At 44.0% G+C, this 24391-nt stretch overlaps 1 protein-coding gene across 12 annotated transcripts in view; it reads right to left on the bottom strand.

Moving 5' to 3' along the window:
* Nucleotides 1–785: 785 nt before the first annotated feature.
* Nucleotides 786–24391, bottom strand: part of RFX3 (regulatory factor X3) — a 298993-nt gene continuing 275387 nt past the window's right edge. For 10 of the 12 annotated variants that reach the window (XM_086684922.1, XM_086684915.1, XM_086684918.1 and 7 more), the window contains 2 exons: nt 10967–11009; nt 7603–7875 (listed from right to left, as the gene is read on the bottom strand). In XM_086684922.1, coding sequence (XP_086541048.1) covers nt 7637–7875; nt 10967–11009 — 282 coding nt within the window. In that variant the 3' untranslated portion in view covers nt 7603–7636. The other 2 variants (XM_086684925.1, XM_086684924.1) reach the window with 2 other exon arrangements.

The following is a 24391-nucleotide window of genomic DNA, read 5'->3' as shown; positions in this document are numbered from 1 at the left end:
GTGAGAGAATCTTAAGCAGGCTCCATGCTGAGGCTCCGTGCGGAGCTTGATCTTATGACCCTGGGATCATGCATGACCTGAGAGCTGAATTCAAGAGTCAGATGCTCAACTGACTGAGCCCCTCGGGTGCCCCTTGCCTATCTTTAAAAAAAAAAAAAATCAAAACAAATTGGGCATTTCGTATTCCAGGAGGGGGCCCTATCCACACACACGCTCTGGTTAAAAAAATGTTTGCAAGGGGAGATAAAAATGTTTTAAACTTGATTGTGGTGGCAGTTACATGCCTGTCTCCGTCAAAACTCACAGTAATGTACCCTAAAAAGAATAAATCTTTCTGTATGTAACCGTGTAATCCAAAGGAGAACAAAATGGGGGTAGGGCATCTTTTTAAGCGTGTTAAGATGCATTTTGATAAGCTATTTCAATCTAAGCAAGGAACTTGGGTGCCAAATATCAATGTGAAGTGACATAAAACAAACACATTATGAACATCCAAAAATCTGGACTTACAATGGAAATGTTGACAGCTTCTGAAATTAAATGGCACTCAATCACTAATTTTCTTTGAGGGTAAGATTTGTACCCTGCTGGGCTTATAATTCTGTTTTCTCTTTTTGCGCTGTTCATGTGTAAATATTGCTAATTTCATTTGACACAAAAACGGCAAACAACTTAATTTTGTCTCTAAGCTAGTCGATGACACAGAGGCTACCTTCTAGATGAGGCAGGCAAGCTTCGTGGCAATCATTTGCGGGCGGGGTGGAAATCAAGGCATTTCAAATGTATTTGTAACAAGGAAACAAATTTATTGATTTTAAAAGACAAGACACCATTTTGTTTTGAAAAACACAAGAAAGCTAGCCTGAGTTCAAGTCTGAAATATTCAGAAAAATCCTACTAATATCTTTAGTATGTTCCAGTCATTTGTTTAAACAACACACTAAAAGTTAATATATATTTTTATAATTATAAAAGTTCCCCAGTTATTGTACAGTACACAATACAAATCGCCCACAAACTATTATTTAACTCCTGCCAATTTTGAGAGGACATGATATACTAAAAGATTTAGCATTTCTCACAAAAATCACATCAGGAAATACGTATTTACAAAATCAAATACATTATACAAAAAACCATCACATGTTATTCGGTAAGGATGTTTTTAAATAATTAAAAAGTTTATTCAACTGGAGTCCAAAAACTGGAAAAGAACATTACATTATCTCACACATACAATCTCTACAAAAGTTGCTTACCTCATTTACATAATATATTCAGTCGATTGTAAAATAAATGTTCAAATATCTCCTAGTGTTACTATGTTTCTGTGCTTGTGGGACTGAATAATGTAATCTGCCACTTACTAAGTGAAGTTTAAATGATGGCACTTAAAAAAAATACAGTATTTTAAAAAAAAACACAATGAAAGAAGTTTTACCTAGAAGGTACGAAAGCCCTGAGTGATAGTAGAATTACTGATTGGTAAGCACTACAATTAACCTAATTAAAAGTTTACCACCCCAGGCACAAATTTCCAAGTTTTCTCAAGGCACTCACAACGCGTTGGTCACCACCATAGGGTCCCAATTGATGATGGAGATGAGTAGAGAAAAAAATTTGCTTTGGTACAAAAGATACTTTTCAAACGAATAAAATTCAATACCTCCTTTATTGGGTCATTTAAAATTGTGTTTAGCAGGTTAAAACAAGGCAATCGTTCATTCAAAACTATTAATTCGTTGAAGGAAAAATTTACTCAGTTATCAACAGTCAGTGGGAGTTTTTGTTTTTTTCCTTCCTCCCCCGGAATCAAAATTCTTCTGACAGTGATTTGTCGTTCTCATTATTGAGCCTACGCAACAATTCTTACCAAAGATTTCATTACTCAGGGCTTCCAATCCCAACATCGTAATTTATTTAAAAAACAAAGGAAAGAAGGGAGGGGGTGAAAAGAATCAAACACCAGAACCAAGTAAGAGACAAAACACAGTTCTGAAAATAAGACGGATTACCGATTACTCCAAACAAAGGAAAAAAAGAAATCCTAGGCAGTCACTTTGTAAGTGGCTTTTACTATTTAAGTAAAATTGGTAAACTAAACTCAGGTGTACTGGCACATAAAATCACTAGCAGCAATGATCAGAGCATGCAAACTGAGAAGCATTTACAGTAAATCATCATGAAGAATCCAAAAGAAGAGAGTTAAATTAAAACCCTTTGAGTATTGCATGTTAACACATGAGTAATTTGCATGGTTTGACTTCCTACGCCGTCTAAAAAAAGCCATGTTCACGGCAGACTTGCACTAAGCTACGGATGTCCCTTCCCCAGACATCGGAATAGGTCACACTCTGCCGTGCGCCCGGCCGGGCCGCCGCGCACATCTGCAGACGACACCGCTCTCAGGCTCCGTCGCGCAGGGGACAAGGGGGGACCGAGTGCACGCAGAGCGGCCCGTGAACGAAGTCGGCAACTCTGGAGGCAGACTGGCATTTACAGATCTCGGAAGCAGTCGCCACGGCCCCTCCCGACAGAGGAGCTGAAAATCAAGTGCTTTGCTCTCCATTCTATCTATGTCTACTGTTTTGGACAAAGTGTTAAAGGTTTTGGAGCACAGATAAAGATAGGCCCTGTGTGAAAGTCCCAAATGCTGTTTTATGAGAGCTCTAACTCCAAATAGCTTACCTGCCCCCGAAGAGTTCAGCTTTGCTTCACCCACTCGAACCCATTTCTTCCTAAGGCTTCGCTTAACAATTGTACTTCCTAAAGCTAAATTAACGCGATCTTTTTGTTTTGTTTGGGGAAAGAAAAAAACAAAAAAGAAAAGAAACGTAACCCTTTCTTTATCATACCTTTTAAAGGCAATCTAGGTACTTTTCGATGTGCAGAGATCAGTTAGGACATAGGTCTACAGGCCCATGTATCTGTTCTCCTTTTCTAGAGTCATGATGTGATGCTAGAAAAGTTGATTTTTTTTTTTTCTGTAAACAGTACACTTACTTAGATGGCAGTGAATATTTGGGAATAAATATATCAAGCCCTCTTGAAGAAGAAAATTAAGAGTTGTATATAAAATGCAAGTGTTCAGCATGGAAACACTTTCTCTTCCTCCCCCTCCCCCCCTTTAAAAAAACAGCATAATTAGACATTTGGATATAGAGTATATTTTACCGGTCTAACTCTAAATAAATGATCTGAAAGGCTTTTGTCCCCCATTGTATATCTTACAATGCTCAAAGGGTTAATACAAGGCATTACATCAAAGGGGTTTTCTAATACTAGAACTAAGCACTGAATTAATGCTTCTATTCCAGTTTTTTTTTTTTTTTTAAATCACCAAACTTGCAGAAATACTAGGATTCCATTCATTGATTTGTTCTAACCATATACATGGAGGTTGATCTGATCGAGTGACAAGCCCAATTTTCATAGCACTGCATGTCAACCCCTCTCCCCCATGTTCTGCTATGATTCATAGAGATCGTCAGTTCGGATTTCGATTTTTTTGCGAGTGGTTTTCTCACCAAGAATTTGGGGGAGAGAAGGTTATAACGAAGGTCAATTTGCTGTATATAACTACTGCCTCAAATCGTACAGGAAGGCGATTTGCCAAAGTTGTTTACTTTCTACTTGTGTCCACCCAGGGAGGGCCAACATCACCGTGACACTCATTTTTTTTTCCCCCTTTTACACTAATGTCTCAAGCACAGCATCGTTTTAGACATCTCAAATATATCATCTGAAGAATTTTTTCCAATTTGAAAATGCATCACGTTTAGCACTTCGAGAGAGTGCATTCATGTAAAAAGGTTCATGATTACAGTAATGAAACCGTAGTCATTCCCGGATGACTCTGACAGCGTTATTCCACGAGAAACGTGTTCATTTTTACTCACCCACTACAAATCAAAGGCAGTCAACGTTGCACGCGACTAATTTTAGGTATGCAGTGTTAAAACCATTTTCTCAAATTTGCTTTTGTTTTTTTAAAGTACACCATCTAAAGAGAGGTGCGTGAACCGTCCTATACAGTACAAGAAAAAGCACAAAAAGGAAAGCAGATTTCTGAAAAGGCAGTAAGACTTAAAGTAGTCAGTCCAAACATGGTCTGGATGAGAATCCTGAAAAAGTGACCAGCCATTTGATATCCAAAGAAAAATTTTAAAGTTGGGCCCTGTGTTCCGAGGAGATGGTCCCCCCATTTCACCCCATTGTTCACTGGCTTCATGAAACGTAAATCTTCCAGGTATGGTTCTCAAAGTATGTATGTGAAGGTCAAACCATACCCACGAGACGCAATCCTCTTATACGGAAGTATCTTTTCTAAAACTTAAAAACAGCCAACATGCCTTCCTTACATTTTCGTTGCTGAAAGTGTAGCACTTGGTCTGTGTAGATAGTTTCCATGACTAGTGGTTTGATTACAACGTCAAGAAATGTCAAGAAGTCCTTAAAGTGTAGACTTGTCACTTGTCAATACATCTACTCTGAGAGTCTTAGTGTCACGGTTACGTAGAAAAGTCACAGTTTCAATGAATGAGAGAAAAGAAAATGAAATGTCAAATCAAAGCAATACTTGGGATCGTTCGACTCTCCTCAGACGTACAAAGGGTGAGGTTTGAGTTTTCTAATATACCTCACGAGGCCAAGTCAAGATTGGCTGAGATGTCTGTGTCTGACTAGGGGTGTGTCCTATCTTACTGTGGACGACAGATCGCCAGAAGTAGCAAAGAATGAAGACGCGCTTTTGTCTGTTGGTCAAAACTATCTGCCCTTTTCACAGATGAATGCTCCCGTGTTCACAAAGGAGCCCAGAACGTGTTTAGCGAGTCAGGCTGAAAAGTGAGAATGGTTCATGCAAACCACGAACACCTAGAAGAAATGTTGAATCCTGGAGGCTCCCCAATCCCTACCTTTCATCCATCGAACTTTGCCCATTATGATCAGATCCCTCTAATGATACAAACATACCCAACGTTAAACAGTGATAATAGATACATTTAAAATCGTCCAAGAAACAAGACGAAAGCAGCAAAAACGTTTGGTCCGATACAGATGGAACACAGTTCTGGGGCTGGTGGGCGGGGGAGAGGAAAGCGAAGAAGCGTCTCAGAAAGGAGAGTTGAAATGAGGGGGGGTTCTTTTTCGTCTTGTGGTTCAAACTAATTCCACCTGTAAACGTTCCCCAACGCACGAGGAGCTAGACGTGTGGGGTTTTCGTGGTGAAGGTGTTCTGTGTGTTTGCCTTTTTTGTGCGTGTGATGGTACCAACCCATCACCTCTTTTGGGGAGAAGAATGAGGGGGAGGGCCACTCAAGTGATACTTGGGTGAGGTGATGGTCGAATGCTCGTGAAGACTTTCCAAAGAGATGCGTGAGTTGAGTCATACAAAATTACATCTGAAACGTTTCAAGCTGACTTCAGAAACTCTGTTGATCTTGGTTACGTGAATAGTGTGAGGCAATCGGGCCACCGGAGGGAAAACACACCGCGTGGTACCCGATACGCCATTTGGTATTTTTCACTTTACGGACTGGCTCATCCCCCTCTTTCCAAGCCCTCTCGCCCACCCCAGGAAAACCGGAAAGACAAACATCTTGAGTTTGAGACAGGCCTCATTAACAATCTGTAAATCATGTGTGCTTTCCCTTTCTTTTTTTTGGGGGGGGGGAGGGGGCTTTATGTGTTTATGTATTATTTTTGCTGATCAGCTTTCTAAAAACGATTAAAATGAATGGCTGTGCCTGTTTTTGTTTTTTGTGTGTGTGGCGGTTGTTAATAACTCGAGTGTTTAAAAGAACCTTGGCTTTCACGTAAATTAACATAAGGATGGATGGGGGGTGGGTCCCGTCTAGGACCTCACCTGACTTTGCAGCTGACTCCCGCCCGCGGGCACGTGTGTATGCCGTGGACACACAGACACCAAGAGGCAGACACAAACATTTAGACTGACAAGATGCACTTCGATAAGTCCCTGCTTATTTCGTCAACTTTCTTACATGAGAACTAGATACAAACGGTCTGAAACACCTGTGATGGTACGCGACAAGTTGGTAATTAAAAACCAGTCCGCTGTTCCACGCCCTTAAGCAATCTGATGGGTAATCGAGTCATAGTCAGCTCTACGAACAAAAAGTACGTCCGCGGTCACTCCAAGAGGGGAATTGAGTTTTCGTCTTTTTGCTTTGCTTTGTTCGCCCTACATTTCCTTTGAAGAGCGCGTAACCTGTCCTCACTTCGGGAATCGGAAAGGGACAGGCACACCTTGTCAAATGGATTGCGGAGGAATTCACATGAACAAAATAAGCCTTACTAAAACCTTAACTTCAGTTCTGTTTTAAGGCACCATGTAATAGCCGAGGTACGATGATCCCTGATGTACATTCTTCAATGGCACTGGTCCATCCAGCCACCTATCCAAATCCTACAGAAATGGGGATAAAGCAACAGTGTGGTGAGCCAGCTATACTGCCCTCAGGTTGTGTTTACAATTTAAAATCCACACCCTTTAGAAACCAGGAAATAGATTTGAAGGAAATAACGATATGCAGGTTGCTACATTCCTTGCGTTCTATAAATTTTCTTTTATAATAGCAGCAGAGGGAACTACTATTAGGAAAAAGACCTGGAATAAAAGAAAGTCATCCAAATGGAATGGTTTCCTGTATGTCCAGTTCAGCATAAGTAGCATGTACACTTAAAAACAAAACGAAACAAAACGAAACACAAAAAAAGTCAAGTCATTTTTTTTTTTCAGCTTCAGTATCTAACTATAACAGCCCCGCTCAACAGCAGAATGCGTCTGTGCAGTGGTCCCAAATACAGAATCAGTAGTCTTTAAACAGAGGAATCGGTATGCAAATAACGGTTAAAATGCAATGTTTAACGGAAGCTTGCGTTAATAGGGTTTAATAATTATGTACACAAATTATGTACATATTAGCATAATCTCTTGCAGGTCTGTCATTTACTCTGAACAGATAAATGCACTAGCTCCAGGTTTTTTCTCCGGAGAAAAACAGATGACCTTCCCAACCCTCTAGCGCCATGATAAAAATGCTCTGTATTCTCTCTCCGTACCAAAGAGTTACCGAAATCGTGTCTTGTGGTTCCGTCCAATGAAAAGCACCTTTCAAAAGCAAATTCAATGCATCTGCTGCCAAATGGGCATGCCTCCAGTGTAAATCAAAGGAATTCATTTCTTTTGATATTTCACAGAAGTGCATCTAATTAAAAACTCACACGTGAAATCATACACCAAGACTAACAATCAACAATCAAATATTTTAAGCTACAAAAAAATGTAAATTACTTTTTAATTATAAGAAAACGAACACATTGGCATTAAGTGTGGTAAAAATCCTTCTTGACACCTGAAACTAAAGGAAAAAAAAGAACAACTTATTATTAAGAGGCAAATGATTTTTTTTACGTTAAAAAAACAACAACAACAACAAAAAAAAAAACACCTGGCAAAATACATACATCCATTCCATTTCACAACTCCAAAAAGGTAATGTTCAGCACAGATAGAATTTGACAACAGTCGACCTTCAGGCTTATTAAAATTTCACCTTAAGCCCAATATATCAACAGGGGTAACGTTAGCTGGAAAAATACGCTTTAATATTCTTTAGACCGCAGTGTAGGTGTTTCCCGTGGCGCTGCACTGTCTGATAGTCTGACTACTTGTGACGATGTGCTCGCTGTGAATTGGATTCAGGAGACTGGGCTGCACGCCGCTCTCGAGAACGGGCTGCATACAACCCACTTGAAACGCCTGGTTCAGCTCGGTTTTCTCCCTTTTGGCTTGGGGCTCCGAAGAGTCGTCCAGTTCTTCGTCCATTTCACTTTCCACTTCGCTGCCTTCATCTGCACAAACAACACCAAGACCGTTACCGGAAGACAAACCCGGATACAGCAATCAACACGGGCTTTGGAAATTCCTCCACGGCATGTGAAGAGAGCAACTGGTGGGCGATTCTCAGGGGACGGGGCCCGTGGGTTTGCGGCCAGCGGATTTCATTTGTATCCACACTCTCTTAGGGCATCCACTGTTCTTTCACACACAGCAGAAGTAACTTACTTTTGGCTGGTTTGTGGTTGGTACCTTTAAGAGTTCTTTCAGGAAGACCTCCAGGATTTCCTGAAGTCTTTGTGCTAAGTAGTTGGCCTCATCTGAGCGACCCTAAAGTAGTCACTTCGGTACACTGTGCTGGCTTTGGGGGGAATCTATCCAGCTGAGAAATGCTTAACTGAAGAAAGGTCGGAAGGCACAACACTCTCAGTCTCCTCTGAAATCTACACTAGGGGTAAATTTCATCTGGGTGCATGTGAATGTAGGTGAGACCTCTGCTGATTTGTAAAAGAATATAATGACTGGGGCGCCCGGGTGGCTCAGTCGGTTGAATGTCCAACTCTTGATTTTGGCCAAGGTCATGATCACAGTCGTGAGATCGAGCCCCTCGTCAGGCATGGAGCCCACTTGGGATTCTCTATTCTCTCTCTCTCTCTCCCTCTGCTCTTCCCTGGCTCGTGCACATGCGCTCTTTCTCTCTCTCCAAAAAATTAAAATGAATATATATATATATATATATATATATATATATATATAAAAGACTGAGATGAGATTTACTGACTAGACAGGACGTAACGCATCGCTAAGAGGTGAACACAGAAGTGCTCTTAGATGAGACCTGGGTTGTCTTGGTTCGTCTACTTTATCCCACTCTCTTTGTGCCTCTGGGAAACGGATTCGATAATAACAGAATTTGTCAGAACAAGCACCTTCAAAGGGCTAGTGGGCTGCAGGGAAAGGGATGCGTTTGGTAGGCAGTTGCTTCCTGAAGAGGGTATCATTGATCACATTTGTACGACACATTTGCGTTTTGGTTTTGTATTTGCTTATATATAAACAAACAAAAAAAAACATCTCAAAGGATACTCACACTCAGTTCTTACTGGTCTTTCAGGGTTGTGACCACGAAGATTCACTTTTTATAGTTCCTACATCTCCGTATTATTTGAAATTTTTATATAGAGCTAGAATTACTTTTATTATCAGGGAAAAAAAAAATTGTGGAAAAAGGCCACAAAAACGCTTGGAGATTTCACATTCGAAACCCAGGCCCCGACTCATGCCAGTGTGGCCAGATCCCAAGAAGCACGGGGTCCGGGGGTGGATGGGACCACCGGGGCCACCCCAAGGTGAGGATAAATCACACTGCTTCCCGACTCCCTCTCCACCAACTTTTCTCTGCCTGAGAAATAGTATCGAGATAATAAAAGAGGCAGCATTGAAAGGAAAGAAGTCATTTTGAGCTGGTAGGGGAGAAAAGAGAGTGGAGAAGGCCCTTTCATTGGCCACGTGGTGCATGGAACCGACGATGGGATAATGGCCTGAACTCCCCTAAGTCTCCGAGGCCATTTCTCTCTAGGCCCACTTGTGGGCGACGGGGTTCCCAGGGAAACGCTACAAGGCGGTCCACGAAAAGCAAGCCCTTTCTCCAATTGTGAGGGCAAATGGAGGCAATTCCGTAGCCATTCTCTACTCTTGTACAGACTCGAAGACATGTCCTAGAAACACCCTCAAGGTTACAGGAGTTTGGTGCACAGAAACTAACGTTAGGGACTACTGAAGTTCAGTGAGGACTTTGTCTCAGTTCAGCACTTGACAGAGAAGGCTGGCGGCCATTTAGTGGCCAAGGAGGAACACCGTCCACGCTTCTGCACCGGCGACAAAAACGCTCGCGCGTGGGTCACAAGACCTGGCTCGGGGCATCCTCAGGGTTCCCTCAGGTCGGACATGGGTTTCAACTCCCGCCTGGGCGGAGGAGGCCCAGACCCACAAAGACACTGGTGCAGAACGCTCCAGAGAAGAGTGCTGTCCTTCGCGTATGGATTCCCCGAGCCCCGCCTCTTGCCTCAGTTTCCCCACCAGCTCTGGCTCTGTCCTGGAAGGGCTATTGTTCAGTATCCCCCTGCCTGTGCATTTTGTCCTTGACTCCAGAACTCAGTTCCTGGAAACCTCAGGATACCTTCACTTTTCGTTTTTTGTTTTATTGAAGAAAGGACTGTATTTTCTACTGTGCTTATCTAGTAAACATTTTACAGTTTGTTTTTTTTTTAACTGAGCTAGTATATTTTTGAGAGAGGGCAAGCGCGTGCACAAGCAGGGGAGGGGTAGGGAGAAGGAGAGGCAGAATCCCAAGCAGGCTCCGCGCCATCAGCACAGAGCCGGATGCGGGGCTCGAACCCACCAACCGTGAGATCACGACCTGAGCCGAGATCGAGAGTCAGCCGCTTAACCAACTGAGCCCCCCAGGCGCCCCTGAGCTGGTATTTTTATTAGGATGGCTTTTGCTTGCATGGGCTCTATCTATCCCGACCTCATTTTCCCTGAGCCCTATTCCTTTTTTCTGTGCGGTCTGGAAGGTCCCACGTTTCTTCAGGAATACATAGCTGAGTTGCAATGTTGTCTCTGTTGAGTAGCAAAGGTGGTTTTAAAATCTAAAGACTACGCATCTGAACCCTCTCCTCTGCCCCACTACTGATCTCGCTTTTTACCGTAAACATCACTGCTGTCTCTGACTTGTTTTTTCCAGTGAAAAGAATGAACTGGTGAGAAGGGGCGGGCTGAGAAATCTTTTCTCCTGCTGAGTGGGCCTGGAATAAAATTTTATCACTTTTCTCCAGGACTCTGGCAACGGTCAGAAATAATTTCTCGCTACCTGTGCTGAACGGCAGGCCAAAGTCAAGACGAGTTTGTGACTGCATTTACATTCAATTCCGGCACTTAATAGCCCCGACATAAAGAAGGTATAGAAATGGAGAAAGACCGCAGATTCCAAAACACATGGCGGTCATATTCATCTAGGGTTGTGTGTCGTTTCCACACACACCACAGTTTTCTCTGAGAATTTCCCAGTCAGAAAAAGTCCTTGACATTATTTTCACTTCTTACCTTTATCCAGATTTCCAGGAGATACAGCATTTAAATCACCAAACTGCAAAACAATAGTCATGTGGGCAACAGTTATTAACAGGTAGAATAAAATAACCTTCTATCACTCTGAGGCAAAAACGCCACGGTAGGACTTTTTAAAACTGTAAACCAGTGACCATTTTGATCTCTAACTACACGGGTCACCTAATTTTCCAATCAAACTTGTCGAATCTGAACAGTTTTCAACTGTGTCACAATTTAGCTGTCTGCCTTGGCCTCTTTGCAAAGGATGACAATTTCTCTCTGCCTTCTGTGCTTCGTTTTACTTTTCATTATTATTTCAACTGAGCAGTGAAGAAATAGGGGCCTGGCTGGCCTGCAGATGACGGATGTGGTGGGATAAATTTGGAAATTTGGTGACGGAGGGCAGATCAGCTCCACCCCCATGGCCAGTCCAAAAGTTCCCCGGGGAGGCAACATGACAGAAACTTGGTCCAGCTGCTTGGCTGAACTCTTTCTTTAAAGCTTTCATTAACAGAAATAAAAAGCATAGTGGGAACCCCAAAGTGTAAAGTGTTCATTTTTTAAAAAAATCTCAGAGACTTCTCTTGTAACTTGATGTTTGATAGCAGGGTCCCATCTTTAGAAAGAAAGGATGTGTCTGTTACCAATGCAACAAGAAAGACCTTAAAACAAAATGGCACCATTAATAACCTTCGGCTTAGATTTTATTTTCTGTCCTGGTTCGAAAGCTTAACTAAAGTAATAAAACTGACCTTATTTTGCAAACATACACACACACTTTTCCCCCTTAACCTACACGTGTATTATTCTTCATAGTAGCTATCGTGGGAGCGTTTACACTTATTCCGAGGTCCAAGGCTCTGGAATTCCTTTCACGATCGAGTTCAAGAGTTAGTTTATGCATCGTTCAAGAAAGCCCATCTTGTGATTTTACATCCAATTGTGACTGCAGATAACGCTCCAAACTGTAGTGATTGCCAGAGGTCCTGGGATGATTTCTGATTACTCACTAAAAAGCAAATTCACCTCTGTCACAATTCAGGATATTCAAAATAATATGTCGTGTTACTGTTATTCCTTAGCAGTTCAGAGATAGTTTAAAAAGAGGCATTCCACAGCATGTGGAGCTATGGCAGCATTATTGGCACAAGCGTGTAGTCTTCCTAGGTGACTGCTTTGAAGGGGACAAGGGCCTCCTGGATCCATAACTCCAAGAATCTGTCTTTGGGAAAAGCGTCCCATTACTTTATGGCTACATCCTGTTGGGCAACAGATATAGAATGATCAACACCGAACTGTGGTTTGGGAGTTGTTCCTGATCACGTGGTAGTCTAAATAAAAATCACAGTTTAGATTATGTAAAATGTCTTCAATTAAAGAATCTAAGCAACAAAAACAAAATCAATGGGCCTCTTCATCTATTTTTGGTGTTATTTAAATATTTTAGAACTAAAAACAGAATGCCCAAAGCTGAAGGATCCTTTATAAGTTATTTCTAACTGATGCAACACAGTAAGGTTTATACATCTTTTAAATGAATGCTTAATGACACTTAAGATCCAATTCTGGAAATATGTTGCAGAGAGGAGTCTTAAACATACCTCTATAACCTCTAAAATGTGAATATTCCTCGGGGCACATGCAACAATAGCCAAATTGTGGAAAGAGCCCAAATGTCCATCAACTGATAAGTGGATAAAGAAGATGTGGTTTATACACACAATGGAATACTACCTGGCAACGAGAAAGAATGAAATCTGGCCATTTGTAGCAACGTGGATGGAACTGGAGGGTATTATGCTAAGTGAAATAAACCAGGCAGAAAAAGACAGATATCATATGTTTCCACTCATATGTGGAACTTGAGAAACTTAACAGAAGACCATGGGGGAACGGAAGGGGGGAAAACAGTTTCAAACAGAGAAGGCGGCAAACCGTAAGAAACTCTTAAAATTTTTTTTTATGTTTATTTATTTTTGAGAGAGAGACAGAGCACAAGTGGGGGAGGGACAGAGAGAGAGAGGGAGACACAGGATGTGAAGCAGGCTCCAGGCTCCGAGCTGTCAGTCCCGAGTCTGATGTGGGGCTCGAACCCACGAACCACGAGATCGTGGCCCGGGCTTAAGTTGGACACCCAACCGACTGAGCCATCCAGGCACCCCAAGAAACTCTTAAATACAGAGGATAAACTGAGGGCAGGAGAAGAGGGGAAAATGAGTGATGGGCACTGAGGAGGGCACTTGGTAGGGGGAGCCCTGGGTGTTGTATGTACGCGATGAATCATGGGAATCTACTCCCGAAGCCCAGAGCGCACAGCGATATCTGTATGTTAGCTAACTTGACAATAAACTATATTTAAAAATAAATAAGTAAACGAATGAAATGTGAATATTCCATTTGTTTTCAAAAAAATCTCAAAAGGCTGCCTGACACTAAATTATTATTGCCATTAGTAATTAATAGTCTCACACAAAGTGGCTGACACCAAACTCTGGCCGCATCTGGAATTCTTCTTCCAAGGAACCTGCTTTTAAGTTGCTGTTTAGCTGGAAGCACAGCAACTTCCTTCATGTAAAGGTTTCCCTCTGAAAGTTTCTGCTTAACCCGAGTGAATGCATTCGGTTATTCAGGATGCTAAAAATCACCACGGCAACCAGTATTTCCACGACTGCTGTGGTCCTTCATAAATAAACACGTGCCAACTAAATACTCTGGGCTTGTGCCCCTGCGGGGTGCTGAACACGGTACAAGTAATCTCAGGGACACCGTTGGCGCCTCTCGTGTCTCTGGGATCAGTAACAAAGTCGCACGTGATGGCAAACGGAGAGAGTGGGTTCAAAATAAAAATCTTGTGAGGAGAGGTAGGATTTTGGTACCCGATACAGAAGAAGGGGAAGCTTTTTAACATGCATTTCCCATGCGAGGAAAGAATTCACATGCGATTAAGGAAAAAACCACGAGACAGGCCGTGATTTCCGGAATCGGTGCATTCACGCGTTAGTCAACGAACATTTACTGGAAGCTTCCTGCGTGCTAAGCACTGTGCCAGCCAGTTCCAGTCTATCCCCTCTTTCTGGAGGTGAGGGTCAGAAGTTGTTTATATCAGGAAGGGCAGGTGGTTTAGTCAACGAAAGGAAGCAGCCTAGGACAGCTGAGATGGTTTTAGAAGCATGGGCATCTCAGAAAGGGAAGTCAGCGGTGGGGGGTTGGGGGTGGGCCGCAGGGTCAGGGCGGCTGGACGGCAGAACATGAACGATGATGGCAGAGAAGACTGGGAGTCGGCATAAGGAAGACAGCGTCACAGATGGGGGACAGATGACAGGCGCCGAGACTAGACCGGCACAAACCAGAAACAAAAGAGAAGGAAGACTCGGAAGGATCTGGATGAACAAAATGGAGGTTCGCCAGAAAAGCACGGAGGTTGCCGTCAAGGTTTAGCTCCAGCAATTGGGAAAATGACGGAGCTTGCCAAGTTCCCTTGCTGCGCAGGGCACTGGAGGGGCCACTGCCTGGCAAGGTGACATCTCAGAGCTTATAAAGTACTTTCACGGCTCCGTGTATGATAGGCTTTCTTTCAAATATCATGACCTCCATATCACTTCCTCAAGATGGTTTCCTCAGAGAGGCTTTTCCTGACAGGTCTATCTGAGCGTCTCCTTCCCTGTCGGGTTGAATCGCTTCCTCCCAAGCATCTACAACACCCAACACTTACATTTCTTCCTCTTCTAACATCTGACTTCCCAACCCGAGTGCCGGGGCTGTGAGGGCAGGGGCCTTGTTGTTTGTCCTCTGCGTAAATGGGTCCCAGGATCTACCTCGGCACCTGATAGATACCAAAGGTGGACTACATACCAAACGAATGAATTTGCTTCTTCAGTGCAGCCTCAGAGAAAACCGACGAATTTGGCACGGTAGAGAGCTTAGGTTGAATCTTACCGCTATTAAAAACAAGGAACTGGGGCGCCTGGGTGGCTCAGTCGGTTAGGCGGCCGACTTCGGCTCAGGTCATGATCTCGCGGTCCGTGAGTTCGAGCCTCTCGTTGGGCTCTGTGCTGGCAGCTCAGAGCCTGGAGCCTGTTTCAGATTCTGTGTCTCCCTCTCTCTCTGCCCCTCCCCCGTTCATGCTCTGTCTCTCTCTGTCTCAAAAATAAATAAACGTTAAAAAAAATTTACTTAAAAACAAGGAACTGATTTGTAGAACGTTTGTAGGAAACGTGGTGGTGGGGGATAGGAGACCACATATTCTGACCCTCACTTTAGGAATCTGAGACATAGCGGGAGAGGGTAAAGGGGGAGGAGGGGGAGAAAAAGGGGGAGAGAGAGAGAGAAAAAAAGAGAGTGTGCACGATCCATACATGGAGGAAGGAAAATAAATTAAGGGGTTTAAGATGAGCTCTGGGGTTAGAAAGCATCTGGCCTTTGATGTACACAGGAAAAAAATCCTGCCAGCAGAGTGACAAATAGGGAAGGAGAAACCGAATAGAACAACAGGACGGATATCTGGTGTTTCAGGAAGAAAAGCCTCCTATCCCAGAAACCACCTCCTCCGGGTCCTGACAAGGGTCCTAATGACGCACGCCCTCCTGGACAAGAGACGACTGACCACTGTGGTGGGAGGGCGAGACCACAACTTCATGAGGAGGCTGGTAATGGCTGGGAAGCATAAGTGGGCGACACACAGGCAGGACCCTTGAGGGAGGGCCCGGGTGCGACCCTGACTTGCGGCCCATCGGCTGAAGAGTGGTTCATCACGGGACCAGTGGGTCTGCCGCCTGTCCTGGGGCACGGGCACCATGACCGGAACCGGCCACAGCTCGGGAGATGCAGCCCACACGGGCCCCGAAGAGCCCACTACCCGTTAGATCCAGCAGCTGGCAACTCTCCAGAGGGAGGGGGGTAAGGCGTGTGTGCTAACACTTGGAAACTGAAGCAAGGCGGTGGAGGTCAGGGTGCAGACGGCCAACAGGCAGGAGCCCAGGCGGGGCCACAAAGCAGAGACTGGGGACAGGAGTCAGGGACAGAAGGAAAGCTTTGAGATGAGGACTTCACCCGTGGGAACACGTTCCCTGCTGGAAGAGTTTCCCCCCATCCTGGGGGGGAGAGGATTAGGGAGTCATCATAACCACATCCTCTTGGGCAGGCAGGTAAGCATCCCCTCTAGAAACCTCGTCTTCCTAGAAAATCCGTCGGTATGTCCAGACTTACAGGTAGACAGACACAATCACACACAAACATGTTCTATTCGCTCATTGAGATATCAGCCGTCCACGTCTAAAACCACCCTGTTAACTAAGCTACTATGCTCAAAAGAGCCTAACTGATTTTCTGGTGGCATCGGATTATGAAAACATAGGATCTAGAACAACGGTTGGCAAACGTTTTTTCTCAGTGGAAGGTCAGACAGGAAGTATCTCAGGCTCTGTGGCTCTGTCGCAACTACTCAACTCTGCCACTCTAGGGCAAACACAGCCACAGACAATAGGTATGTGAAAGGGTGCGACTGTGTTCCAGTAAAACGCTAGTTACCAAAATGGACGATGGGCTGAGCCCTGGCTGGAAGAAGAGCCCGTAAACTTCTTAAGGTCCCCAGTTTACAAACAGTGAAGGGAATGGAAGGTTTTATCTTTAAGGAAGGTGTGAAGACGTTGGTCACAGGAAGGATATGGAACCAGAAAGAGCTAGCACGGCTCAGGCACATGGGCATCAACAGGTCCCAAGGAAAGAAACTGAGGTCGACTTTTAAGGATGGAAGTCCGTCAAAGGACTAATTTTCCTCTTTTTTCTCTGGAGGCTTGCACGGAGAGACAGAGATGGACCAAGGTTGGTGTTTAATTGTGGGAATTAGTGGGGGAAAAGGGAATATGTCTGGGACATGAGAAAATATTACAGGGAAGGTTGCAAGGAAAGAGATGTGGGCAAAGGTGACACGTGTTAGTAGTTCAGATGGGGTGGGGGGAGTCTCCCTAATGGGAAGCTTGTCCCAATTTGGACCAGTAGGTGAAGGTGTGAGGAGATAGTCTGACAACGTCATGTTCTCCACTGGTGAAAGCCAATGGAGACTAGTTTCTGGTGAGGACGATTTCCAGGGTGGAGTCATCAACGGAGAAATGACGTACATATGTTGAGGAGAGGAGGAAGTAAGAATAAATAATATACTGAAGGAAAAGCCTAGAACACCTAAGTCATGACTGATTTTACTCAGAATATAGCTTTCTACGGTAGTAATTTCCTATGGCTGCTGTCACAAAATGCCACAAACTCAGTGGCTAAAACAACACAGGTTTATTATTTTCTAACGCGGGAGGTCAGAATGCCAAAATGGGTCTCCCTGAGCTGAAATCAAGCTGTTGGCTGCATTGTATTTATTTCTGCAGATTCTAAGGGAGAGGTGTTTTAGGGTTTTTTCCCCCTTTTCCAGCTTCCTGAGGCTGCTTACAACCCGTGGCATGTGGTATGCCCCCCTTCCATTCTGAGAGCCAGCCACAGTTTATTTCTTTGGGGGGGGGGGGGTAGGGGAGGGGCAGAGAGAGGAGGAGAGAGAATCCCAAGCAGGCTCTGTGCTGTCAGCATGGAGACCGACAGGGCTCGAACTCACGAACGGTGAGATCATGACCTGAGCTGAAATCACAAGTCGGACACTTAACCGACTGAACCACCCAGGCACCCCCGCCTGCCTTCCACTTTTAAGGGCCCTTTGTGATCACACTGGGCCCACCCAGATAATCCATGATAATCTCATTTTAACGTCAATTAATTAGTAACCTTAATTGTGTCTGTAACCTAACACATTCACAGGTCCCAGGGATTGGGATGCAGACATCTTTGGGCGCCCCTGATATTGCCTGCCATTCATATCTAAGATATTTTGTAAAACCTGCTACATCTGCCTGAATAGAAACCATTTTACTTCCCCCCCCCCCCCCCATTATTAGGGGAAACACAGCCTCCGGGTTAAGCCGTTCAGAACACACTGATATTTTTCCTCAGTTCTGTCTTCTGTGGTCTTCACTGGGGGTGAGGTGGGATAGTACGTGGCCACGAGTTCGTCTTCTAGGACAGATTTGTCACTGGTCGGGGGGGGGCGCACGTGCTTCAGTTTTCATTGACAGACTTTGAATTTTATATATAACTTCCTATCCGTCTGAAAGTTTTTACGGCACGCTGGCTGAAATCATACGTGCATGCAAAAAGTTTACCAGGACCCCAGAGAGCCCCCGTGTATCGGGGCAACCTGATGGTTCTGCAGGGATCTACGCCGTATAGACCGGCAGCCAGATGCCAACGTGCTGGCAGGTGCTTAGCTGCTGAAGGAAGTGACCATAGGGAGCATATGCAGCAGAACCCGCAGTGAACTTTACCACGTGACCCTGGGCATGCCTGCTGACCTGGGGGCCAAGGTCATTAGCAGCTGATACGCCAAAGAGTCGAAAGTTTTCACTAGAAACGACAGCTCATATGAGGGCCTCAGCTACTCACAGGGTCAGTCGCTACATAGATTCACAAAATCTATTCAGATAAAGTGATGCTTCGATCTCATCCCGCTCCCCAGTTCTGCCACAGCGGTAACCTTTGATACACGCGTGTAGGGAAGAAATTACGTACGCGTGTGTGTAACTGTACATTTTTCCAGTTTCTGCCAATGAACTGCTTGCTCTAGGAAAGAAGATCTTTAAGCTGTCATAGGCACTAAGAATAGAGAACTGTAAAATTCTCTGAAGTGGTTTCTATCTCCTAGTTGGAATAAGATGTCTCTTTGGAACTTACTTTTACCCTTTAACTTGAATAAATTACACAGAGACAGTAACTGTATATATAACACTTTCTCCCCATTTCACAAGACCTTTCATTCATTCCTACTAGTTCAAATTTGATACAACTCTAGCTATGATTGTCTAATTATGATTATACGTCTTCCCTAATATTGCCATCTTTTTTCTAAATGACTTATTTCTACATTCTATTTGGTTGGCTCTGTTTTCCAGATCATTGAATTACTTTGCCTCTGATTACCACTTTGGCTCCAACCCAAAGAATGCTGTCGGAGTCTTCATAATTCCACGAATCATTTGTCTCAACATTCAAATTTGTGTACAGGCTATTTTTCCCCTTGCAAAATAATTTTATTAAAGCCTCCACATGCCTTTATATGATCTGTTTCATGAATTTCAGCTTCTAAGCTCATCTTTGTATGGTCGAAACCATGAAGGTCTAATGGTGTACACGATCAGCATAGAATCAATACTGAAAAATCTGCCCTGGAGTCGAAGACAATCAAAATACAGTCTCTCTGAGTAATACACACAGCTTCAGATCTACGTGTGTATGTACATATGTATGTATGTATGTATCTATCAATGACCTATCTATCTATCTATCCTTGTGGAAACGAAATGGAACCAGAAAAAAATTAGGTACCTAATATGTGCCAATCTGCCCCCCCCCCCCCGACCATCCACTCCATCCATCTACCTACCCCTACTTACCTGTGCCTAACTGCATACCCATCTAATTTTATCCTCACAACAGGCTTGGGAAGAAATTCCTCATGCTTATTTTGTTGGTGAGAAAACTAAGACTAAAGCAAGAATATATCTTGCCCAGGTTGCAAAGGCATTAAGTGGAAAACAGGCACCAGCATGGTAGAGAAGAACAACATGGGCCAGCCTGACCCGGCTTTGAACCACAAGTCTACCACTACCAGCTATGGGATTCCAGACATGTTACTCTTTGATCCTTAGATTTCCTTTTTGTGAAACACACAGGGTCTACTGGCTTCAAACTCAACTTTCCAATACTAGTGACGAAGTCTCAGAATTCCATGCAACCGTAAGGCTATAAAGATGGTGACTTCAAATAAAATGGCTGTAGCTGAGTGGGACCACAAGATGTGTTGCCTGAGAAGGGAAGTGTCCTTAGACCTTGACTTGAGAGTCTGACACTATGAGCTCCATCAAGGGCTGCAGTTGAAGATGGCTTATGTGCTGACCAAGGCTTTAATGATTCAAGCAAATACCATGAGAAGGGTGTCCTAAACATGGATGGGGTGTGTGTGTGTGTGTGTGTGTGTGTGTGTGTGTTTTATGTTTAGTAGAATGGGGATGATCACATCATGAGAAATTGCTGATGAACTCAGATGAATATCAGCATGTAAATCCTGGCCCAACCAGTTGACTCTCTCCTCTCTCTCTTCTCTCTCTCTCTCTCTCTCTCTCTGGTCTTCTGAGAAGTCAACAAAGGAATTGAGAGCTTTAAAGCTTTCCTTCCCTATAGAAGCAACAAGATAGTTCACAGGCAGGTTTGGAACTTCCTGACCCAACTCTAATCTTTCAACATTCCACACTTAACTCGAACTTCGTGAAGTTCTGAACTGTACAAGTTGAGTTTTTACAACTTCATCACGTTGTTAACTTTACAGCTCCAATGGAGCTGGGCAATCTCGTATTTCAGTTCTGCCGCCTGAAGTTCATAGAACTTATCACAAAAGGATTAGTTAGTGGCAACTCTTCTGGACGTTATGGGTGGTGGCGAGAGAGGTCTTGGAATTTTAATCTTATGATTAAGATTTTGGGATTTTGGGATTTTTGGGGGATTTGGGAGCATTATTATTTTCTTGAAATGTCTTCCAAATGAGAACCAAATCAATCAAAGCATTTTACATTTAGCATCGGTACAGGGTTTCACAACGGAGGAAAAGAGTCGCTGATTTTACAGTGATTTCCAATTTTACAAAATGTGCAAGGAATGCTTATGCTACATTTGGTAAAATCCCATGTTCCTTTGGTGACTTTTCTTTCTGTGAGTGTCTTTTCCAATGTATTTCCAAATGGTGTTGTCAATGGCCGAGATTTCTGCCAGTTTGCTTCAAACCGAAGCCAAAGGGGCCCTACAATTGCTGTTGGTCCTGCTCCTTCGGACTAGCCAGGTATACTGGCAACATGTGCTGTGGGTCGCCCTGTACGCAGGTAGCATATTTTCATCCCGGGTCTAACCGTTCAGTCATTTTTTGTTCCCCTCCACCCCCTGGGAACCCAGTGACACATGTACCTTTACCCTGTTTCCAAATCTCTAAGAAGCATTCGTGAAGTAAGAATAGAAGCCTTAGTTCCTCTTGAAGAAACAACAGGAACTATTTTCAACAACAGGAACGCTGAACGATAAGGATCGTTAGGCCAAACCAAGAAGGGCCTCTGTCCGGAGACCCATGTTATAAAGAGCCTCGCCTTGGCTTTCCTGTGGCTGTGGCCCTCTCTGCGGTGTAGGGAAATCATTGGGCCAAGTAGAGGTGTTCTCTTGGTGGCTATCTGTCCCTCCCACCCCTCAGACCATACTTGTGTTATCTAAGACCTTGGAACTCCCTATGTAAAGGCCTTGAGTTCCCTTCGTGCAGATTTCTTCTCCAAGTGCACTCTTCAGAAGAAAAAAGGGAGAGCCAACGAGGGGCAGAGGTTTGCCAAGGCTGGACACAACCTGAACGTTGGCGTGAGTTGTTCAGAGGTATTCACAGCATGGGATCGGGAGTGATGCCTAAGAGAAGTGGTCTGGGGCTGGATGCTGGGTCAGGGGCTGGCTAGGTCTATGTCATTATCTTCTCGCACAGATCCACGGGGAGCCTGAGAATCTTACATTTAAACATAGCCTTCCAAGTTGTTATCAAGGCATATTTATCAACCCAGCTGGACGGAATAGATTTTACTTAGAGTTCGACTCATAACTTTTGAAATGTTAAGACATAGGGTACCTTAGGCTCCGCAAATATTAGGGGCTGAGCTGAGAAGCATATGCTTTATGGAAATAAAACCATGGGTTCCAAAGAAAGAACCTAACTTAAGACAGGCTTCATGTGAGGCTACCTTCATCGTCTAAGAGGAAACCTTGGCATCAGTTTATTACCTGAGGGGAGATATTTCTTAATTTTAATTCTACCACCCCTCTTTTGCAGAAATTATTTTAATTTTTTTCTTTGATGTTTATTTTTGAGAGAGAGAGAATGAGAGAGACAGAAGGAGGGAGAGAGGGAGGGAGGGGAAGGGGGAAGGGCAGAGAGAGGCAGACACAGAAAAGGAAGCAGGCTCCAGGTTCTGAGCTGTCAGCACAGAGCCCGATATGGGGCTCGAACTCACAAATCGCAAGACCATGACCCGAGCCAAAGTCGGACGCTTAAGTGACTAAGCTACCCAGATGCCCACTTTTGCAGAAATTATTAACCGGACAGACAGTGGAGGCTGGCTGGGGCATGCAAACATGTCCTCTTTGTGCCAAGTAGCCTGAGTCAGGTTTGAAGTGCTTCTAGTATCAAAACATCTGGCCTACACACTTGGAGAAAATCGTATTTACGGAAGTGTATTTTATACAGTGATGGTGAAAAGTCGAAAACGACTCCTGTGAATTGAGGCACTTGTGATCTCAAACGAGAGCCGTTTCTTTATGGAAGGACCAGTAAGCACCCTCGTCGCCTGTTTGTGAGCAAAACTACCAGAAAGACAATGGCAAGGCCAGAGCCACCTGGACAGGGCAGGGGATAAGAGTGTCGAGGTGGCCAGCAGAGGGAGCTGTCATGCCTAATCTGTGCCGCAGGATCTCCCACGCCTTGCTGGCCCTGTGGTCGGTTGGGGATCTCAGGCTCACTCTTTTCCTAAGCAAAATAGCCCAGGGGTGGACTTTGCTGAAGAGAACAGGGTGCCGAGATTTCTTTCCTGATGTGTCCAATGACCATTTTAGTTCTTGAAGTACATGAAGAATTCTTGAACTATTTTATCTTCTTTTCCCACTTCTGAACGCTTTAGGGGAACTAATCTCTAGTTGAAAGCACTTATGAATGCCTGGCTTGGTACAGAGGGTCTCTGAAATGTTGACAGACACATCTTAGGGAGAAGGAGCACTTCTTGGTCTAGAAGTTTTTTTCTCCTGATAAAAGAATCCAGTAGGTAAATCATGAAATCGAGTGAGAAGTTCTACACATTGGCAATCTGTCTTTCCATCATTCTTTTGTACTTCCTTTTTTTTTTTTTTTTTTTTTTTTTAATGTTTCTTTATTTCGAGAGACAGAGAGAGTGAGGGCAGGGGACGGGCAGAGAGAGCAGTGGGGAGGGAATCCCAAGCACTTTCCGGGCTCTATCTCACAAACCATGAGATCATGACTTGAGCCTAAACCAAGAGTCAGACGCTCAACTGACTGCACCACCCAAGAGCCCCTACACCTCCTTTCTTGAATGTCTTTTGAGCACCTATTAGAAGCCTGTGTTTCGACCACAGTTATAAGCGAAAGTCTATTCTTCGAAGAGCCTAAGAGATGGGGTTACAGCCCAGAGCAAGCAGGAAGGAAATCAAGTCCAGGTTGCTAAAGAGCAGGAGTCCCAAAGGAAAGGGCTGTGGCCCTGGGCGGCTGAGTCAACAGGTGCTTTTCGCACACTCAGAGAAAGAAAGGAACAGAACGACAAACCAGGAAAGAGAAGGAAGAATGGGAGAGCTTCTACAAAGCCAATTCTTAGGAAGGTGTAGAAGAAAGGCCTCCCATGCCTCTGCTCCGGGAGGTCACTTTGATGATTTATTGTCAAGCTGTCAGAATTGAGCTCATGTAAAGGAGCACATTTACAGCTAAAAGCAAACTCCAAATTCCAAAATGATGATTCTGACTTAGGTCCGGTCTGTGGGTGGGCGCAGAGGAGCTGAAGGGTGTAATTTATCGTTGGAGCTGCTTCCCAGCAGACTAAGCTTTCCAGTTACAATTTGCTTAGGCTAATATTCCAGTGAGTTTGCATATTCTAGACGTCTACGAACAAACAGTAGGGAGGGAAAGGGTGGTGGGACCATCAGGGTGCATCCTGGAATGCAGAGAAGAAACCCTGGGACAAAACAATGAAAGCTTCCACACTAGGCATCTGGTGCGTGTGTGACGGTGAATGTGTGCATCTTTGGGGGAGCTGAACAGTACAGACGGAAGTAAGTTTGAATCGGTCTGCAAAAAAATTGTACGGTGAGATACTAAAATGTGAACGGAACGGAGCCCACATGTGGCGATTTGGAATGATACGGTCCTGCTTTCTGCCGCATGCTGGCTCTGCTTCGGGGAAACTTTCAACCTGTTTTCCCATCTTTTGCAAGGTTCTGGAGAATATTAAATAAGAATGTGAAACATTTCGCACAGTGATTATCACGAGGCAGTTCCTATATTAATTAATTAGAAAAACTTAGTACATACGAATAAACTTTATTATAAAGAATAAGTGATATCACTTTCGACAAGTATTCATTACATTTTTTAAGCTCCTGCCGTTCCAAGATAGCTTTTTGCTGCAAATGATTGTAACTTGTGGTGCAATTCATTCATTTTAAAATATTCTAGAGCACATCTATTATTCCACAGGTACGTTTTCAGTGTATTCCCTAGTTGCACTGGAGTAAAGTCACTGAAATTTATCT

Source organism: Puma concolor, chromosome D4 (assembly GCF_028749965.1).
Source record: "Puma concolor isolate L17-30 chromosome D4, mPumCon1.1.hap2, whole genome shotgun sequence".
NCBI classification, from domain to species: domain Eukaryota; kingdom Metazoa; phylum Chordata; class Mammalia; order Carnivora; family Felidae; genus Puma; species Puma concolor.
Note: the sequence above shows the minus strand (reverse complement) of the source record. Positions and strands in the feature narration are given on the sequence as shown.